The 15960-nt window shown below is 48.6% G+C and overlaps 1 protein-coding gene across 4 annotated transcripts in view; it reads left to right on the top strand.

The window, feature by feature from the left end:
* Positions 1 to 15347, top strand: part of ELFN2 (extracellular leucine rich repeat and fibronectin type III domain containing 2) — a 52464-nt gene extending 37117 nt beyond the window's left edge. For 3 of the 4 annotated variants that reach the window (XR_015286400.1, XR_002867656.2, XR_015286399.1), the window contains one exon: positions 12177 to 12413. Coding sequence is in view for 1 of the 4 variants with exons in the window: in XM_086887406.1 (XP_086743532.1) it covers positions 12805 to 15231 (2427 nt within the window). In the remaining 3 variants the exon portion in view is untranslated. Of the gene's footprint in view, positions 1 to 5345; positions 5441 to 6308; positions 6429 to 6924; positions 6958 to 12176 lie in introns of those variants that run through there. The other variant, XM_086887406.1, reaches the window with a different exon arrangement.
* Positions 15348 to 15960: the final 613 nt, after the last annotated feature.

The following is a 15960-nucleotide window of genomic DNA, read 5'->3' as shown; positions in this document are numbered from 1 at the left end:
AATGTAATACATGCAAATTAATGGCATAAATTTAGGGTTACTTAACTTCACAAATGTTAACAAGCTCATAAAAAAAAAAAGTTATTCTTTCTCAGTTTCCTGTCGCTGTTTGTTTAATTCTCTCTCTCACTCTCTTTTTTAACTCTGTTGAGAAGATTATGTTTTCAGTATATTCCTCCTAAATTAATTCTGCCTCTCTTCCTTCTCCCTCCCTCCCTCGTCTCTGTCTCTTTCTCTGCACCTTCCTCTGTCTGCTTGCCTTCCTTCCCTGCCTATCTATCATATTCTTAATGTCCCCATCATCATAGTATCTACTCTTGGATATAGTACTGTCTCATTTCTCTCCCTATTTCCTTGCCTGGCTCTCCCCCGCTCACACCCCACCCTTCTTCACAGCTCTCAGCCTGCTCCCCTCTTCTGCTTTTTTTATTTTTTTTTTTTTTATTTTTGTTTTGTTTTGATTTGATTTTTCCTGGTTTTTGGTTTGGTTTTTTTTTGTTGGGTTTGTTTGATTTTTTGTTTGTTGGGGTTTTTTTTTGGTTGGTTTGGTTTTTTTGGTGGGTTGGGGGTTTTTTGGGGGGGGGGGTGATGGTGGGTTGGGGTTTTTTTTTTATTGGTTTGGTTTTGTTTTGGTTGGTTTTGTTTTGTTTTTTTCCTGTAGCAGTCTAGCAGTCAGTATAACTCCAGCCTGGTAATGCTGTATGCAACACTGCCAATTTCCAAACATGCATTTTTATCCCGCCACTGGCAGACAAAGAAGGCGAGGAGCAAATTAAATGGTCTGGGGCCGAACTGCTCGTTTTTCAAGCGTTGGGATGGCTGTTTGTCGCTGCAGGCTGCGTGGCTGGAGGCAGAGGTAGGGGTGTGTGGGCAGGCTGGCTTGGTACACCACAGCCCCACTTTGAAACTGTCACAGTTCCCCCGACGCCGTCCCTTTATTCGAGGCTCTGCCTCCGCACAGTGGTGGATCATAAAGGGCACGGCAGCTCCTTGCTGAGCCTGGCAAATCATGAGCCCCTGAGGTCACCGTGTCTCTGCTTCCCGCGTGTTTCTTGCTTTGCTTACAGATAAAACTAAGTTTAGAAAACTCAGGCAATTGCCAGTTTAGCTCTGCCAAAACTCATTTCTCCGGAAAGAGGACATATGCCTTTTGTTCTGCTTCTTTTAAAGCTACCAAGGACACCCCAAGTTGCATTACTCGTGACGTAACTCGTCCTGTCCGTGATGCTACAGCGTTCTGTTCTTAGGCTCTTGTTCTCATTGCTTAAAGGGAGGATGGGTAAAAAAATAAAATAAAAAAAAAAAATCTTATTTTGACTTATGGACCAGACTGAGTCATAGGAAGACATCATTAAAAAAAAGAGGGGGTGGATATCATCATTTTTGGCCACAAGCCATCCTTGGAGCTTTCAAAGTCGCCTGTAAATATTACTGCCAGCTCTGTTTCAGTATCAGAGACAGCAGTCCTGGCCAATAGCTTTTCTCTTTAGTGGCCCAATTCAGTATTTCAGAATGCTGGAGAGAGGAGGGGGAAGTCAGTGTTTTATTCAACATAGCAATCTCAGGAACAGGGAGGTGAAATTACAAACTGGAATCCCCGGGCAGCAGTGAAAATAAGAAAATCCAAACAAGCAAAGGAAAAAAAAACCAACCTGAAAAAACCTGAATTTCTCAAAGCAAGAGGAAGGATGTTGGTGAGGGGGTAACAGAGAGGTTAGGAAGAGGAAGCACAGAGGGAGAATCTGTTGTGTTTGGAAGATGTGGGAACCATCAACACAGATGTTGCAGAAGAAAGCAATTGAGAAGCTGAATGGGACTTGCATGGGTTTACAGTTGGGTGCATGCTTAAGTGTGTTGCTAAATGGAGACCTGAATGAGTGAGAACAAGAAATAATCATGCGGGAGTCCCCGTGCAGAATCAGTCTCTGTCCACATTGACATCACAGGCTTTCCCACTGATATAAATCGTTGCTTTTCCTGGGTAGGAAATGAGTCAGGGTGACTCCAGAGCTTAGGGTTTGGCCTATGCAGATTAAGAGGAGTAGTAAGGAATAAATAAAATATGGAAAGTGCAAGGGTGACTAAGGACTCGAAGAGAAGCAAAGAATGGTGGGGGAAGGAATAGGGGCCACAGTGAAGAACAAGGAGGGGCTGTCAGATTAATTGCTTTCTAGGGCTACCTGGAGAGAGATTTAGGGTTATAAGCATCATTCCCTGGCCATGAAGTAGGTATTACATGGGTTAGTGGGTAAGACATTTACGTGCCTGTATTAGCTGAGTAATGCTCCTTTTGTTGTTTTTTTTTTACCATTTCAGCCCAGAAACAGTCTAAAGCAAAGTTTATTTCTCACTAAAAATGTTTTCAGCACCTATGAAATCAGAGGCCCAATTACAATTGCAGCCTTCATGTACTCTGCTACTGACAGCATCGAAAGAAGCAGAGCAGAGAATAGGTGGGGAAATAAGATGGAAAACTGGATTGAGCAGGAACAAAGGAAAGGGTGGGTTTTTTTTTTTTAAAATACAGCTGTCCCATATATATATATCATAGCTTGAATTAGCTTTGGCCTACATAATTAAAATGGAGGATGTCAAGGTACCAGGAGGAAAAAGTATTTTGCTGGGTTATTTGCACAAATCATCTGTTTGCTGCACAGCTGCTGTAGGAAATGCAACGCCATGAGTAGACATATATAATTGTAGAGATGGGGAATGAATAAACGTGTTTCAAAGAACAAGGAGAATTCTAAATGTCAGCAAAGGGGTATGTGACTCACTCATTGGGAAAATACTATTATTGGATACGTAAGTAGGACTGTACAAAGCACTCAGAGGAGGGATGCTACTAGAAAAAAGAAGAATTAATAAATGAAGGTAACATTTGGGTAAGTGACAGTGAATGAATGAGGAGATGTGCTATAAGTGCCATGAGCTATCACAGGGCCTGCAGTGAAAGCAGAGAGAAAATGCGGGGTTGAGGATGGCAAAGGATGAAAAGAAAGAGATCATGGACGACGAGGAGCAGCATTGCTGGAGACTGCTGAAATACAATGGAACGGATGAGTGTTTGTTATAAAACTACTTGGCTTTTGGCAGAATAATGGTGACAAAGAGTTTCTGTTCTACCGAGTCAGGATTAAGGAAATAAATGAGGTGGAACTCCATGGGAGGAGAGGAAATGGCTGTGCTGAGGAGGCAGGAGGAGGCCCAGGACCCAGCTGGAGCTGACTTCTGCAGAGGGGTGCTAGGCTGTGATGGACATGTCATATGGAGGAATCCCTCCCTGTTTTTCAAAAGGAAAAAGCAGTTTTTAAGTGTAACGGATGATATTGTATAGATTACAGGTATGGCTGAAATAAGCAGTGCAGGACCAGGGCATTTTGCATGGGTTCAAGCCAGGCATTCAGAATAATTAACTAATGCTCCCTTTGCAGTCAACAACAAAGTTGCAGACTTATTGAGACCAGAACATAATGAACTTGAAACCTTTAAGTTGCCAAATCCCAGACACCATTCCAACAATTCCAACAGGCCCAGCTCACGTGTCTGGCTGGTCATCCTCCCAGCCTGAAATGCCAAGCAGAGACCGAGGAGTCCAGCCACTTCTGTGAATGGATCAGTCCTGTTTACAGCTAGAGCCAGGGGATCTCTAGTCCTGGAGGAGGAGATTTCCAGAGCCTCTAATTTGGGTCCAGCTGGGAGCAGTTCTTATTTTGGTTTTGAAACCCTGAATCCCCAGCAAGCTGCTTTTCTGGCTAACTTGGGTTGATTGAGTCGGTAGAGAGACAGATGTAGGTGGATAATGGGAAAGGGGGTGGTAAGTGGCAGAGCTATTGCCTGAGCGAGAGGGAAGGATGCCGTGCAAGTACTGCCAGTCCCCATTCAGTGAGCAAGTGGTGAGTCAGGGGCAGATACTGAGTCAGCAAGAAGGCGGACGGGTAGTGGGTGGGTAGAGCACCCTGGCTAACTCAGTGCAAACCACTCAGCTGCACCATTGCACTCAGCTCCCTATGGCAAAGTTGCATGCAGTGGTTCAGGCTACTGCATCCCAGTTTTCTCCCCTCTCCTCCCCATGAAATTCCATGGGTTGCTTTTCTGAAGCAGTGGGGCTTCAGAGAGGGCCCCTGACTGCTGCCTCTGGTGGGCACATGTTTTCCCGACGTGTTTGTGAGCCTACCTGCAAGCACTGCTTCTCTGTGAGGTGTGGTAGTAACAGAAGGGGAGTGAAAACAGCTGATGAAGGCAGAGAGAGCCCTTCAGCCTGTCTCTCCCCAAAGATACCGCTCATGCAGTCAGGGAGCTGGTGGAATGTAGGAGGGGGGAGAGGGAAAAGAAAGAAAGAAAAATAGAAATGAGGTAGAAACCAGAGTGAGAGAGAGAAAATATTTGAGAGATGAAAAGAAATTACCATACGGCAGGATCCTGTTATTCAACCTAATTTTCAAAGGACTGCAGCTGTCGCACTGAGATAATCTGTTAATTATAACAGTCATTGTGTTTTGGCAATGGAAGAAAAAACCAGGCTCTAAACAAGGCAAGGTAGTGGGGAAAAGAGAAGGGAGGCAGGGTTGTGTCAAAATGCATGTCAGATGCTAGCTTGAAATATAGGTGGGCGAGCCGGCCGGGAGGAGGGTCCCTCCCCAGCGGGGCTGAGCTGTGCCGTTGCCTGCGGGTGGAGGATGGAAGGAAGGTGGAAGCATCTGTGTGGAAACATAATGCCCTGTCCAGTGTGAGGCTACTCCTCTTGCTGAATCCAGGCATGCATTGACCAGAGGAAGAAGAGCTTTGAAGGGCTGAGGGTCCCACTGCCAGTGAGGGAATCTCTCTCAGGTGGCCATCAAGCACAAGGTCGGTTGGAAGGCGAGAGAATGTTGAAGGATGCTTGAATGCCAGTGCCTATGCCCTGCAGGAGTTTGCAGGCCTGGAGGTGTCCTACTCAGGGCAAATGGCTGCCAGTGCATGTCAGGAAGTGATTGCTACTCCAGGGCGTATGTGATTCCTTAGGCTCTGAGTCCCCTCTGTAAGCAACTGTAGTGAGCTGTAATTCAAGGACCATGCCCTTTTCCTGCTCTACTTACAGGGCAGCATGTTTGGGACATTCTAAACTGGCACTGCTGGGTTGCCGGAGATGTTTTCAGCATGCAGAAATACTGGAGGTATGCTTGTTTTGGGGGAGGGCATCTCTTAAATAGTTTCCTGCTGTTCATAGTCAGACTGGTGAGAGCCAGACTTGTTGAAGGAAAAGGGGGCACCAAGGCCACCACAGGACAGCAGAGGCATCACAATGACCCTGAGGAGGTGGAGATCTCCGCAGTGACATCACATACAGACCAAGGATTTCTCCTGGTCTCATGCTGGACGTGCTGCATGGGAGCACACAACAGCACCACCGCTCCCACCCTGCTTGCTACATGCTCCCAGAGCCTCCACTCCTGGCCTGGTACCTGCAGCAGCTCACACACACGCTCATGCAGAGCTGCCATTCCTGTCCCTTTACCCCTCAATAGCTCACAGACAGCAGAGGTCATTCCTTGTCCCCTGGAGCAGCTCCTTCACACGTGCACACGCACATGCACAGAGCCTGCCCTCACACCCTGCTCCCTGCAGTGATTCACATCAGGGCACACACGCAGAAGGAGCGTTCCCACCCCTCTCCCTACAGCCCTTCTCCCAAACACACACTGGTTGTCTCCTGTGATCCATGCACGCCCACGTGCAGCCTGCACTCCCACCCTGTCCCCTGCAGCTCCTCTCACACAGCCAAACACTCCCACCCCTTTCTCCGTGGTGCCTGCTGCATGCAAACACACATGCACACACACATAAACTCACAAACAGCCTTTGCCTGGCTCTCCATGGCAATTCCTCCCTCCCCAGGAGCCAGCACTGATTCTCTGCTTCACAGAGTGACTAAAGCACATCCACCCCCAGCCTACACATCCACCCCATCACCTACAGCGACTCCTCCGCGCACACACCCCCTCCACCTCGCACTCCTGGAGCCAACAGTGCCACATCTTTCTCTACAGTGACTCACAACCATGCCACAGCAGCAGGCAGAGCCAGTCTTGCTGTCCCACTCCCTGTGGCAGGTCCCTACAGAGAGTCACACAGACCCCATGCTCCCTCCCCATGGCCAGCAGGAATTATTTCTAAGCCCCTCGTGCCTGGGCTTATGGAATGACAAAGGAAATATGTTTCCCAGGCCCCTCTCTGCTCTGGAGGGAGAGTGCTGAAGGCAGCCTTATTGCTGATAATATTTTTTGTGGCACCTTTAATCTCTTGACATGCTCTTCTACCTGGAAAAGGCTGTTTCCCAAGCCTACCCCCGTGTACATGCTTCTGTGGATTGCTGCTGCAGGCTGTCTGGGTGGAGCTGGCTTGATGCAAATCCGCCTTAATCTTCAATAATCATATTAATATAAAAGGTAACCATTTCACTTTGGAAAACAAAAGTGGCTTTCTGGCCTGCCAGGGAACCACAGGCATATTAAAGACCTTTCTGCCAGTATTTATCACTCTAAAATAAGATTTATGCTTCTAAAGCTCTCTCTTTCATGCTTCTGAGCTGCTTCATTTTTCTCCCTTGAGCCTTCCCATTCTTTCTCTCTTGCTGCCTAACAAATTAGGCATCTAATCGCTGTTGGGGAGGCGCGATGGGAGAGCAGGGGCTTTATATGCAGCGACATGTTGGGTTTTTTTCATGGTTAGTCTTTAAGCTGTTTGTCCCAGCAAAGATTTGGAGTCAATGGCAGTGTGTTTGTTTGAGCCTGGGTGTGTGAATTCTTCCGTCTGAATTTTTCCTTCTGAATTTTTCCTTCTTTCCTGTGCCCCAAACTGGCCAAAGGGCAAGACCGCAGAGCAGCATGTCCTTGGGGCAGTACTGTGGCCTGTATTTCATCTCTTTTCCCTTCCTCTCTGCAGGGTTCCATCCTTGCTGGCTGGAATTTGAGCTTTGTGAGTATCCTTGCAGTGGTGTCCTGTGAGAAGCAGCTGGGATCTTGTTTGGTTCCCAATGTCCTGCTGGGATCCTAGTGGTTTGGGCTTCCAGATGTCAGGGACAGCTGGAGTTTGGGAGCTGCAGTCTTCCTCCCCACTTATGACAGAGGCAGCCCAGCTTTCAGCTTCAGCCCAGCTGCAGTTTTGTACCTGCAGGCACTGTGGATTTGTATAGGGTGAAATGAACCTGCCCAGAGCTGAAGCATGAGATTTCTCCTGCACAGAGACTCTAAGGTTGAGTGGACACCCTTCAGGACTCATTGAAATCAGTTCAACTCCTGTATGGGATGAAGGCTTTGTCTGGTTAGTGACATGGGAACACCTTTTGTTGCATGACTTTCTAGTGTGGCTGTACTGCTCCTTTGACCTCTGGATTTTTGAAGCTACAGGGCTGATTTCAAGCAAATGTAACATTGGGATAGAACTGAGAGATGTTGAGATCTTACGTGTTCCATGAAAATAGGGGATAAATTAGAGAAGAGAGAACATGAGAAAGAAACCCTCATTGAGACCCATTAAAGGAAAGAGTATTGTGTGAGCTCAACCCTTTGTGAACATCAGAGAATCTGTAGTATTCTTTCTCTTGTGCCCACACAAATGTCTTCCATACCACAAAACCACTTCATACTTCCTGCTCCCTCTTCTCTTGGTCCCAGACTTGTCAGAGCTTCTGGAGCACCTCTGGGCACAGTTACAGGTTCTTTGCTGCATGACTTGAAGGTAACTCCTGCAATAATTCCCTGGAAGCAGGGCTGAGAGGGAAGGGATTGCTGTCATGTAAGTGCCACGGCTGTGCTGCAGGCTTCTCCCATGGCACTGTGCTTCCACTAGAGCTGGGTGCAAAAGCAAGGACAGTCTCTGGATGGTGATCTGGGGTGGCTGCAGTGATCACTGCACTGTGAATTACAGAAACTACCCAGCAGATAGGAAGAGTCCCTTCAAGTAAAGCATGAATTTCAAGTGCCAAGAACCTCTGGGAAAGGCTCCTCTTTCAGAAAGTAGTTAGAGAAATCCTGGAAGGACCTTAAAGCCAAGAAGAGGAGGCAGAGTCCCTTGGAGCTGGTGTTTGTGCCCTGAGGCCTGCCAGGAGCAGGCAGCACACTGAGCTGGGAAGAGGGATGATGCTCAGCTGCAGCATGAAGCTTAAGAAAGCAGCAGGAGCTTTGGCCTGGTTTCGGGGTGTCCCCAGAGGAGTCAAGAGTGTTTGGCAGGTTTTTAATGCATGCATTTCAAATGGGAGGCTCTTAGCACCGTTTAAGCAATGGTAGAATTAAGTGCTGTTTTTTCCAGTGCATGGGGCCCCAAGAGGACGAGGTTGACAAGGTCAGAATTTTAGGCCCAAGTTGCAGCTGTATGTGACTTTTCTGGTTGCCTTGTATTCTCTCTCAGTTTTGGTCCTTCCACCCCCTCAGGCCCCAGTTTGCCTCTGTGCCTCCTGTCCTGCCTGTCCATACTTTCACTGGCTGTATTTTATGCTGGCCTCAATCCTGTGTCATCCCCTGTGCTACCTTGGGCTCCAAGTTAAAGGGATGTTTGTGGCCATTGACACTTGCTCCTGACTCAGATTTGGGACTCTCCACCCTCTGTTTCACCTTCCCTTCTCTTTCCTTTCCACTGAACAATGGAACCATCCCTGTGGCCTTCTGCTCATCTCCAAAGTGCTGCAGATAAATGCCAATAGAGAATAAAGCAGAGGGAAATCACTTTGGAGCTGATAGGCTGACTTTGTGCCAGCCAAGGAGAGCACAGCTTTCACGGGTGCAATGTCACTACTGTTTCTTCATGTTCACACATACATGAGGATGGCCAGGAGCCAAGAGCTTGTTGTAGATCTTGGGTGACACTGAAGAGTCAAACAAATAAACCCAGCACATGGAGGTGGTTATCTTGTACCTTCCCTATAAAACATCCTGTGTGTCCTAACTTTTTCTCTTGCCCATAAGTTCTCCAGAACTCTTGCATTCCCCTTCCTTGGCTCTTTGCTGTTCATTCTTGCTTCCCCTGACCACACTCCATCCCTGTGCCTTCTTGCTCTGTTGCCTGAGAAGCAAGAGAGAGAAACAGCCACCTCCATTGTTGCCATGCATGTTAACACCTTTCAAGCCATCAAAAAGGACAGTGTTGCTTCCTTGTGCTGTTGGACTCCAGTGCTGTGTGATTTATGTTCTTTTGGCTGTAGACAGTTAAAGGAGGGCAGAGTGCTGCCCCTCATTCCTGGCCTCCCTTTGACTACAAGTTCCCAGGATCAGGGAGCACCTGTTCCCTAGAGGGCAGGACATGGCTGTGGTAGAGTTGGGGATCAGCACTCCTACAGCATTGCTGTAGCAGGGACTGATGCATTGAGCTGAGCTGAAACGAGGTGCTGGGCCATGGATTGGGCTGGACTCAGGGCCCTTAAAGCCCCAGCATGATGGTGGGGAAACAAGAACTATTGGAGGAAGAATGCCAAGGTCTGTATTTCTCATATGTGGTTACCTTGGGGACCCAAGGGGACCAGTGAGTTTGGCTTGAGGAATGGCTTCACCCTTCCTGTGGCCTGTGGCAAGGCTACACAGCCCAGGTGGGAGGTAGACAGGAAACAGGAATTTCTGCATGGTCCCTTTGGTTTTAGCAAACAGTAACGATAAGCATCACCTTTGTTTCCATCCACCACTAACCCACCCACCTCTTTCCTTTCCAGGCTACTATGACATGTGCCCTTCCTAGCCCTCTCAGTCCTGCCTGAGCACAGCTCCTTGAGTGGGATGGGGTGGTTTTCAGGGGTTGCTGGGGTTGCTGCAGAGGAACATGGTCGTGGCCTCAGGTTTCTCTCTGTGCACCATGAACAAGCAATAGCAGGCAGTGGTAATTTCAGCACACTTTTTGGAGAAGTCTCCTCTACCAGAAGGGGTCAAAGCAAATGGGCTGGGATGTTCCCGTATGGAGCTGGATATTGTGCAGAGTAATTGGTGAGGTGAGACAGGGAGGCCAGAAAATAATGCTCAGAGAAGAATGCTGGCTAAAATCTCTAATCCCTAAATCTTTCCACTGCTTGCTCAGGGGCTGCCCCTGGCTTCTGCCTGGGGTGGACATACTTTGGGCACCAGTGTATGGCAAAAATCATGATAGTATCTGCCAGTCCTTTGTTCAGTGGAAGAAATCAGGTGAAGTGAAGGAAGTGAGGAGGAGGTGTAGTCACCATCTCTGGATGTGATTAATAAAAGACTGGATGTAGCACTCGTTGCTATGGTCTACTTGAGGTGTTAGGGCTAGGTTGGACTCAATGATCTTGAAGGTCTCTTCCAACCTAGTGATTCTGTGATTCTGTGAACATCAGAGAGAAGATAAAGGGACAGAGATGGTGTGGGGAATTGGATGTGTCTCTGCATGGAGTCCCCTCTGGAAATGGTGGACCAAGTTAGGGAACTGGCGCTGAGGAATATCAGAGGCCTCTAGGTCCCAACCTTTGGAGAGCCAGATGTGCGTCCTATCTCATGCATCTGGGGAAGCAGTGTCAGGAAATTATTTCTCATTGGATTACAAGGCTGAGAAACAAAGGAACAGACTGTAAAATCCTCTGCCTTCTACTTCATTGCTGTCTGAGGCAAAGCTGAGGCAGCAGCTGAAGGCCATCATATGACAGCCATAAGTGACATGAGTTTGGTGGCCTCAGATGATGAGATGTGGGGAATGGAGGTTTTTTCTCTATCTTTTCCATTGGTCTAGCTCTTCTCCCCCTTCCCTTTGCTGTCTTGGCTTTACGTTTTAGATTATTGAATATTTAAGTGTTTCTCTGTGACACTATCTCTGATCCCTTAATCCAGCTGGCCTGGTAATTCCACAGACCCAAATCAGCTCAGATTTCTCCACAGACGTAAGCCTTGTTCCTCAAGGGTTCACTCCTCCTTCATTTATCTTCCTTCATTTTATTTCTGCCCTTTGTGTCTCTGTGCTAGAAATTGGTTCAGCTTTTGCAGCAAAAGCTTCAGTGATATCTTTAGTGAGCAGCCTCCCCCCAAAATAAAAGGGGCAAGAGGGGATCTTTATTTTTCATTAACCAAGAATCCTTTTCTCTGTTTTTTTTAATGTTTCCTTTCTGCATAAAATTATATAAAAAAAAAAGAAAAAAAAAAAGGCATAGCACAGTGCCCACATGTTTTATCTGCTGTATGAAATTATTTCCTCTGTGCTGCCTGAGGACACCCCTGCCAGGCTCCTGTCTCAGCACAGTGGGAGAAGGGTTGAGCTGTAGCTGGAGAGGAAGACGCTCCAGGCTGCGCTTCTCCAGGCTGTGCTTTGCAGTCAGAACCAGGAGCTCACCCAGAGCCCAGAAACACATTTGTTGTGGTTTAACAAGCAAAAATCACTTTGTCTGCAAGGTGTGTTTTCTTCCAAAGGGGCAGTGTTCATAGCCCCCGAGGAGAGGTAGTAAAGTACGAAGGTGTAAACTGTACAGCTCTCTTTGGTGGGGGGTAAATGGGTGATGTGCTTTAAATTAGGAGTTCTGGCATTGTTGGGTGAGAGACTGGAGGCTGGTATTTGACACACTGCCTGCTCCCCCAACCCCCCACTGTGCTTAAGCCAGACTGGTTCACCTCAACAGCTTTGTCCATGCACCAAGAGTCAGGAACAATTTTTAGAGCAGAAGTGGTTACACGTGGCTTGAATTATTTATCCCTCTTGCATCAAAGAAGGAAGGAAAGGAAAAAAAATGTGTAGCTTTTTTTTGGGGGGTGGGAGGAAGAAGCTTGTCTGCATTTTCTCTGCTTCATGCATTCTGTGTACATCATTTTCAGGCAGCTGAAAATTCATGGCTTTGGCTGCGCTTGGGGCTTGCCTTTGTTTACACTAGGGATTTTGAGCCCCCACAATAACAGCTTTATGTTTCCCACTCTCCTTTCCCTTCCCCTGCTACTCCCACGCCACTGCCTTCCCCCAGGTCCCTGGCTGTGATCGCACGACTTAAGGGAGCCCGGATACCGTTCTGCATATCCCTGATATGACATTATACATCATGAGGGTTCCCTCCTCAAAGGCTTATCAGCACGGCAGGCAGTACCACACCTCTCTTGCTTGCACCCCCCTTAATGTGTCTCTTCCCCATTTCCCTCTTCTCATGAAACATTGCTGTCTATACACTTATCTCAAAGACCCTTCCAAATGATGCCTCTTCTTGTCTCTTGTGTTTTCTCTTCCAGATTCCAGTGACAGATGGATCTCTTTCGTGCACACTTGCTCTTTCCCTCTCTGTATTTTTGTTTTCGACATGTTTGATCCGAAGCTCTGAAGCTTCTCAGAGGGTACCCAGGAAAGAAGGAAGAGAAGGAGTAGAAGCCAAGGGAGCGTGAGCGACTCAGGAGGCAGCCCTGCCTTGTTCTTCCAAATCACACTGTGGAGGGGCAGGGGAAGACTAGAGGGGGGAGGACTTGGGTTTGTTTTGGGGTGGGTTTGGTGTGGGTGGGGGGTGGGTGGGAGGGGAGAAAAGTGGAAAAAGCGTGTGAGTCGCTCATGAGCATCAAAGAAGATTTATTATTCTCGGCCTGAATTTTTGTTTAGAAAAGAAGCACAAAGTAGTTCCCTTCCAGAACAAACATCCATGGTCATAGCTTTTGGGTGTTCTGGAAGAAGATTGCATGTGTTCCCCTTCCTTCATGCTCCTGGCTTGATCCAGAGGGCAAGAAGAAATAATGGTGATGACATCCGATAGGACTGGGGTGCTCATTCCCTTCCATTGCTAAACCTGAGTTCCCGCCCCCTAGTTTCTTTTTGCTGTTGTCCTGAGATTTGGCGTTGTTTTTTGTTGGGGATTTCTTTTCCCCCATCCTGATGAGGGCACCACTGCAGACCATGCTGTGCCTGGGGTTGTGGGCAGCTGCCCTGCTCTGCTTGTTTTCCCCTGGCACCGTGCGAGGTGACTGCTGGCTGATTGAGGGGGACAAAGGGTATGTGTGGCTGGCCATCTGCAGCCAGAACCAGCCCCCCTATGAGACCATCCCCCAGCATATCAACAGCACGGTGCACGACTTGCGTCTGAACGAGAACAAGCTCAAAGTGGTGCTCTACTCCTCTCTCAACCGCTTCGGCAACCTGACTGATTTGAACCTGACCAAGAATGAAATCTCCTACATTGAGGATGGGGCTTTCATGGGTCAGTCAAACCTCCAGGTCCTACAGCTGGGCTACAACAAACTCACCAACCTGACAGAGGGCATGTTGCGGGGCATGGCCCGTCTCCAGTTCCTCTTTGTGCAGCATAACCTAATTGAGCTGGTCACCCCTACTGCCTTTTCTGAGTGCCCCAGCTTGATTAGCATTGACCTGTCATCCAACCGCCTCAGCCGTCTGGAGGGCAACACTTTCACCAGCTTGAGCAACCTGATGGTGTGCGAGCTGGCTGGCAACCCCTTCAACTGTGACTGTAGCCTCTACAGCTTTCTTAACTGGCTGGCTCTCTTCAACAACGTCACCAAGAACTATGACCGTCTCCAGTGTGAGACTCCACGGGAGTTTGCTGGGTATCCGCTTCTGGTGCCTCGGCCTCACCACAACCGCAATGCCATCACCATCTTCCAGTCCATGTGCAGAGGGGGCACCATCCCCTCCCTCTCCAGGGTCAACCCAACTCCTTACACCCCTGACTCCCAGCGAGATCTGGATGAGGGGTCAGCCATCAGCCCTGGGGATTTCCTCTCAGTCAAGCCGCCAGCCTCTTCCACCACTGACTCCTCCTTCAGTCCCAGCATCAAGCTACATGATGTCACGATCACTTCAGCCATCCTGATGGTCACCATCCCCATGCCCTACAGTAAGATGTATGTGCTGGTCCAATACAACAACAGCTACGTTTCTGACATTGCGACACTGAAGAGCAAGAAGGAGTATGTCACTGTCAACAAGCTGAAGGCCCACACTGATTATACATTCTGTGTGGCCTCTATCCGCAACAACAGGCGTTACAACCATACTTGCCTGACCTTTGCAACCCGGAGCAAAGGCAGGGAAGATCCTATTTCTAGTACTTCCACCACTACACACTATATTATGACCACCCTGGGTTGCCTCTTTGGGATGGTCATTGTCCTGGGGGTGGTGTACTACTGCCTGCGGAAGCGGAGGATGCAGGAGGAGAAGCAGAAGTCACTCAATGTCAAAAAGACCATTCTGGAAATGCGTTATGGATCGGATATTGATACCAGTACCATGGTCCATCCTTCCCAGAAGCTAGGTGAGCCACCTGTCATTCCTGTCTCACGGATGTCCTCCATCCCTTCCATGATCGGGGAGAAGTTGCCCCCATCAAAGTCAATAGATGCTGGGATGGAGACTCCTAAAGTCACCGCTAAAGGTAACTACATTGAGGTACGGACTGGTGGTGGGGATGGGCTGGAGAGAACGCAGCGAGATGAGGACCTGAGGGAGCTTGACAATGGGCAAGGCTCAGCTGCTGAGATCTCTACTATAGCGAAGGAGGTAGACAAGGTCAACCAGATCATCAACAACTGTATTGATGCCCTCAAGCTGGACACAGCATCTTTCCTGGGTGGTGGGACTGGTGTTGACTCAGATATGGCCTTTGAGTGCCAGTCCATCCCAGCCGGTTCCTCAAGTGGGCTAGAGCGGCCCAGCTTTCTTTCCCCACCCTACAAGGAAAGCTCCCACCACCCTTTGCAGCGCCAGCTCAGTGCCGATGCTGCTGTGGCCAGAAAGACCTGCAGTGTCTCCTCTAGTGGCTCCATCAAGAGCGCCAAGGTCTTCAGCTTGGATGTGCCTGACCACCCACCACTCAGCAAGTCTGACTCCAAATACATTGAGAAGGGCAGCCCCCTAAACAGCCCTTTGGATCGTCTTCCCTTGGTGTCTCCGAGCGCCATCCACCACTTGGAGGTCAAGCCTTCTTACCATTGCAGTGAGCACCGTCACTCCTTCCCGGCCCTGTACTATGAGGAAAGTGCTGACACCTTGAGCCAGCGGGTGTCGTTCCTCAAGCCACTGTCCCGGTCCAAGCGAGACTCCACGTACTCCCAGCTCTCCCCCAGACACTACTTCTCGGGCTACTCCTCCAGCCCCGAGTACTCCTCAGAGAGCACCCACAAGATCTGGGAGCGATTCCGGCCTTACAAGAAGCATCACAGGGAGGAGGTTTACATGGCAGCTGGGCATGCCCTGAGGAAGAAAGTTCAATTTGCCAAGGACGAGGATCTGCATGACATCCTGGATTACTGGAAAGGAGTCTCTGCTCAGCAGAAGCTGTGACTCTTCCTCACAAGGAAACAATACAAACCAAGACCCCCTCTCCAACAACTAGAAAAAAAAAGCCACTTGACTGTGAAAAATAAACCAACAACAAAATACTCCTGACAAATACAAAACTGACAAAACCTTTTCTTAAAGTTTACAACAACTCTTACACACACAGACACACACACACACTCTCTCTCTCTCTCTCACACACACACACACACACACACACACACTCACTCACACACACTGAATTGTCTCTACTGTGTTACGGGGACCATTGTTCTGCCCACTGATGGTTGGGAAGAGTGTCCTGCTCTGACACTGTGGTAACAACGTTGGAGTGTGGGTGGGTGGCCTGGGAGTGGGTGGCAGTGGTGGCAGGAGAAGGGCAGGGATGGACACTCACTGGGCATGAAACTCAGCTGTGAACTATTCATCTTTCTGTTCCTGTTGAAGGCTGATTTTTCTTTTGGGTGGGAGGGAAGGACTTTGGTTTAGAAAGCTTCCTTGTCCACCTTGTACACGTGCTATGCCAAATCTTCCATCACTAACTTTTCCCCTCATTTTCTTTAGCAGTGGAGGCTTTTCTCTCTCTCTCTCCTGTTCCCTTCCAAGACAGGTGGGAATTTCTGGAAGAAGTTCTCTCCCTTCTTTTCCTTTGCCCTTCCCTATCCTTCTCTGTTAAGGGTCCCTAGGCTGGAACTTCCTGTCTAGATACTTCACCTCTGTCCTCCTCAGAGG

This window comes from Cyanistes caeruleus, chromosome 4 (genome assembly GCF_971803275.1).
Source record: "Cyanistes caeruleus chromosome 4, bCyaCae1.hap1.1, whole genome shotgun sequence".
Classification (NCBI taxonomy): domain Eukaryota; kingdom Metazoa; phylum Chordata; class Aves; order Passeriformes; family Paridae; genus Cyanistes; species Cyanistes caeruleus.
The sequence above is the reverse complement of the archived record's forward strand: the minus strand, read 5'-3'. Positions and strand labels throughout refer to the sequence as shown.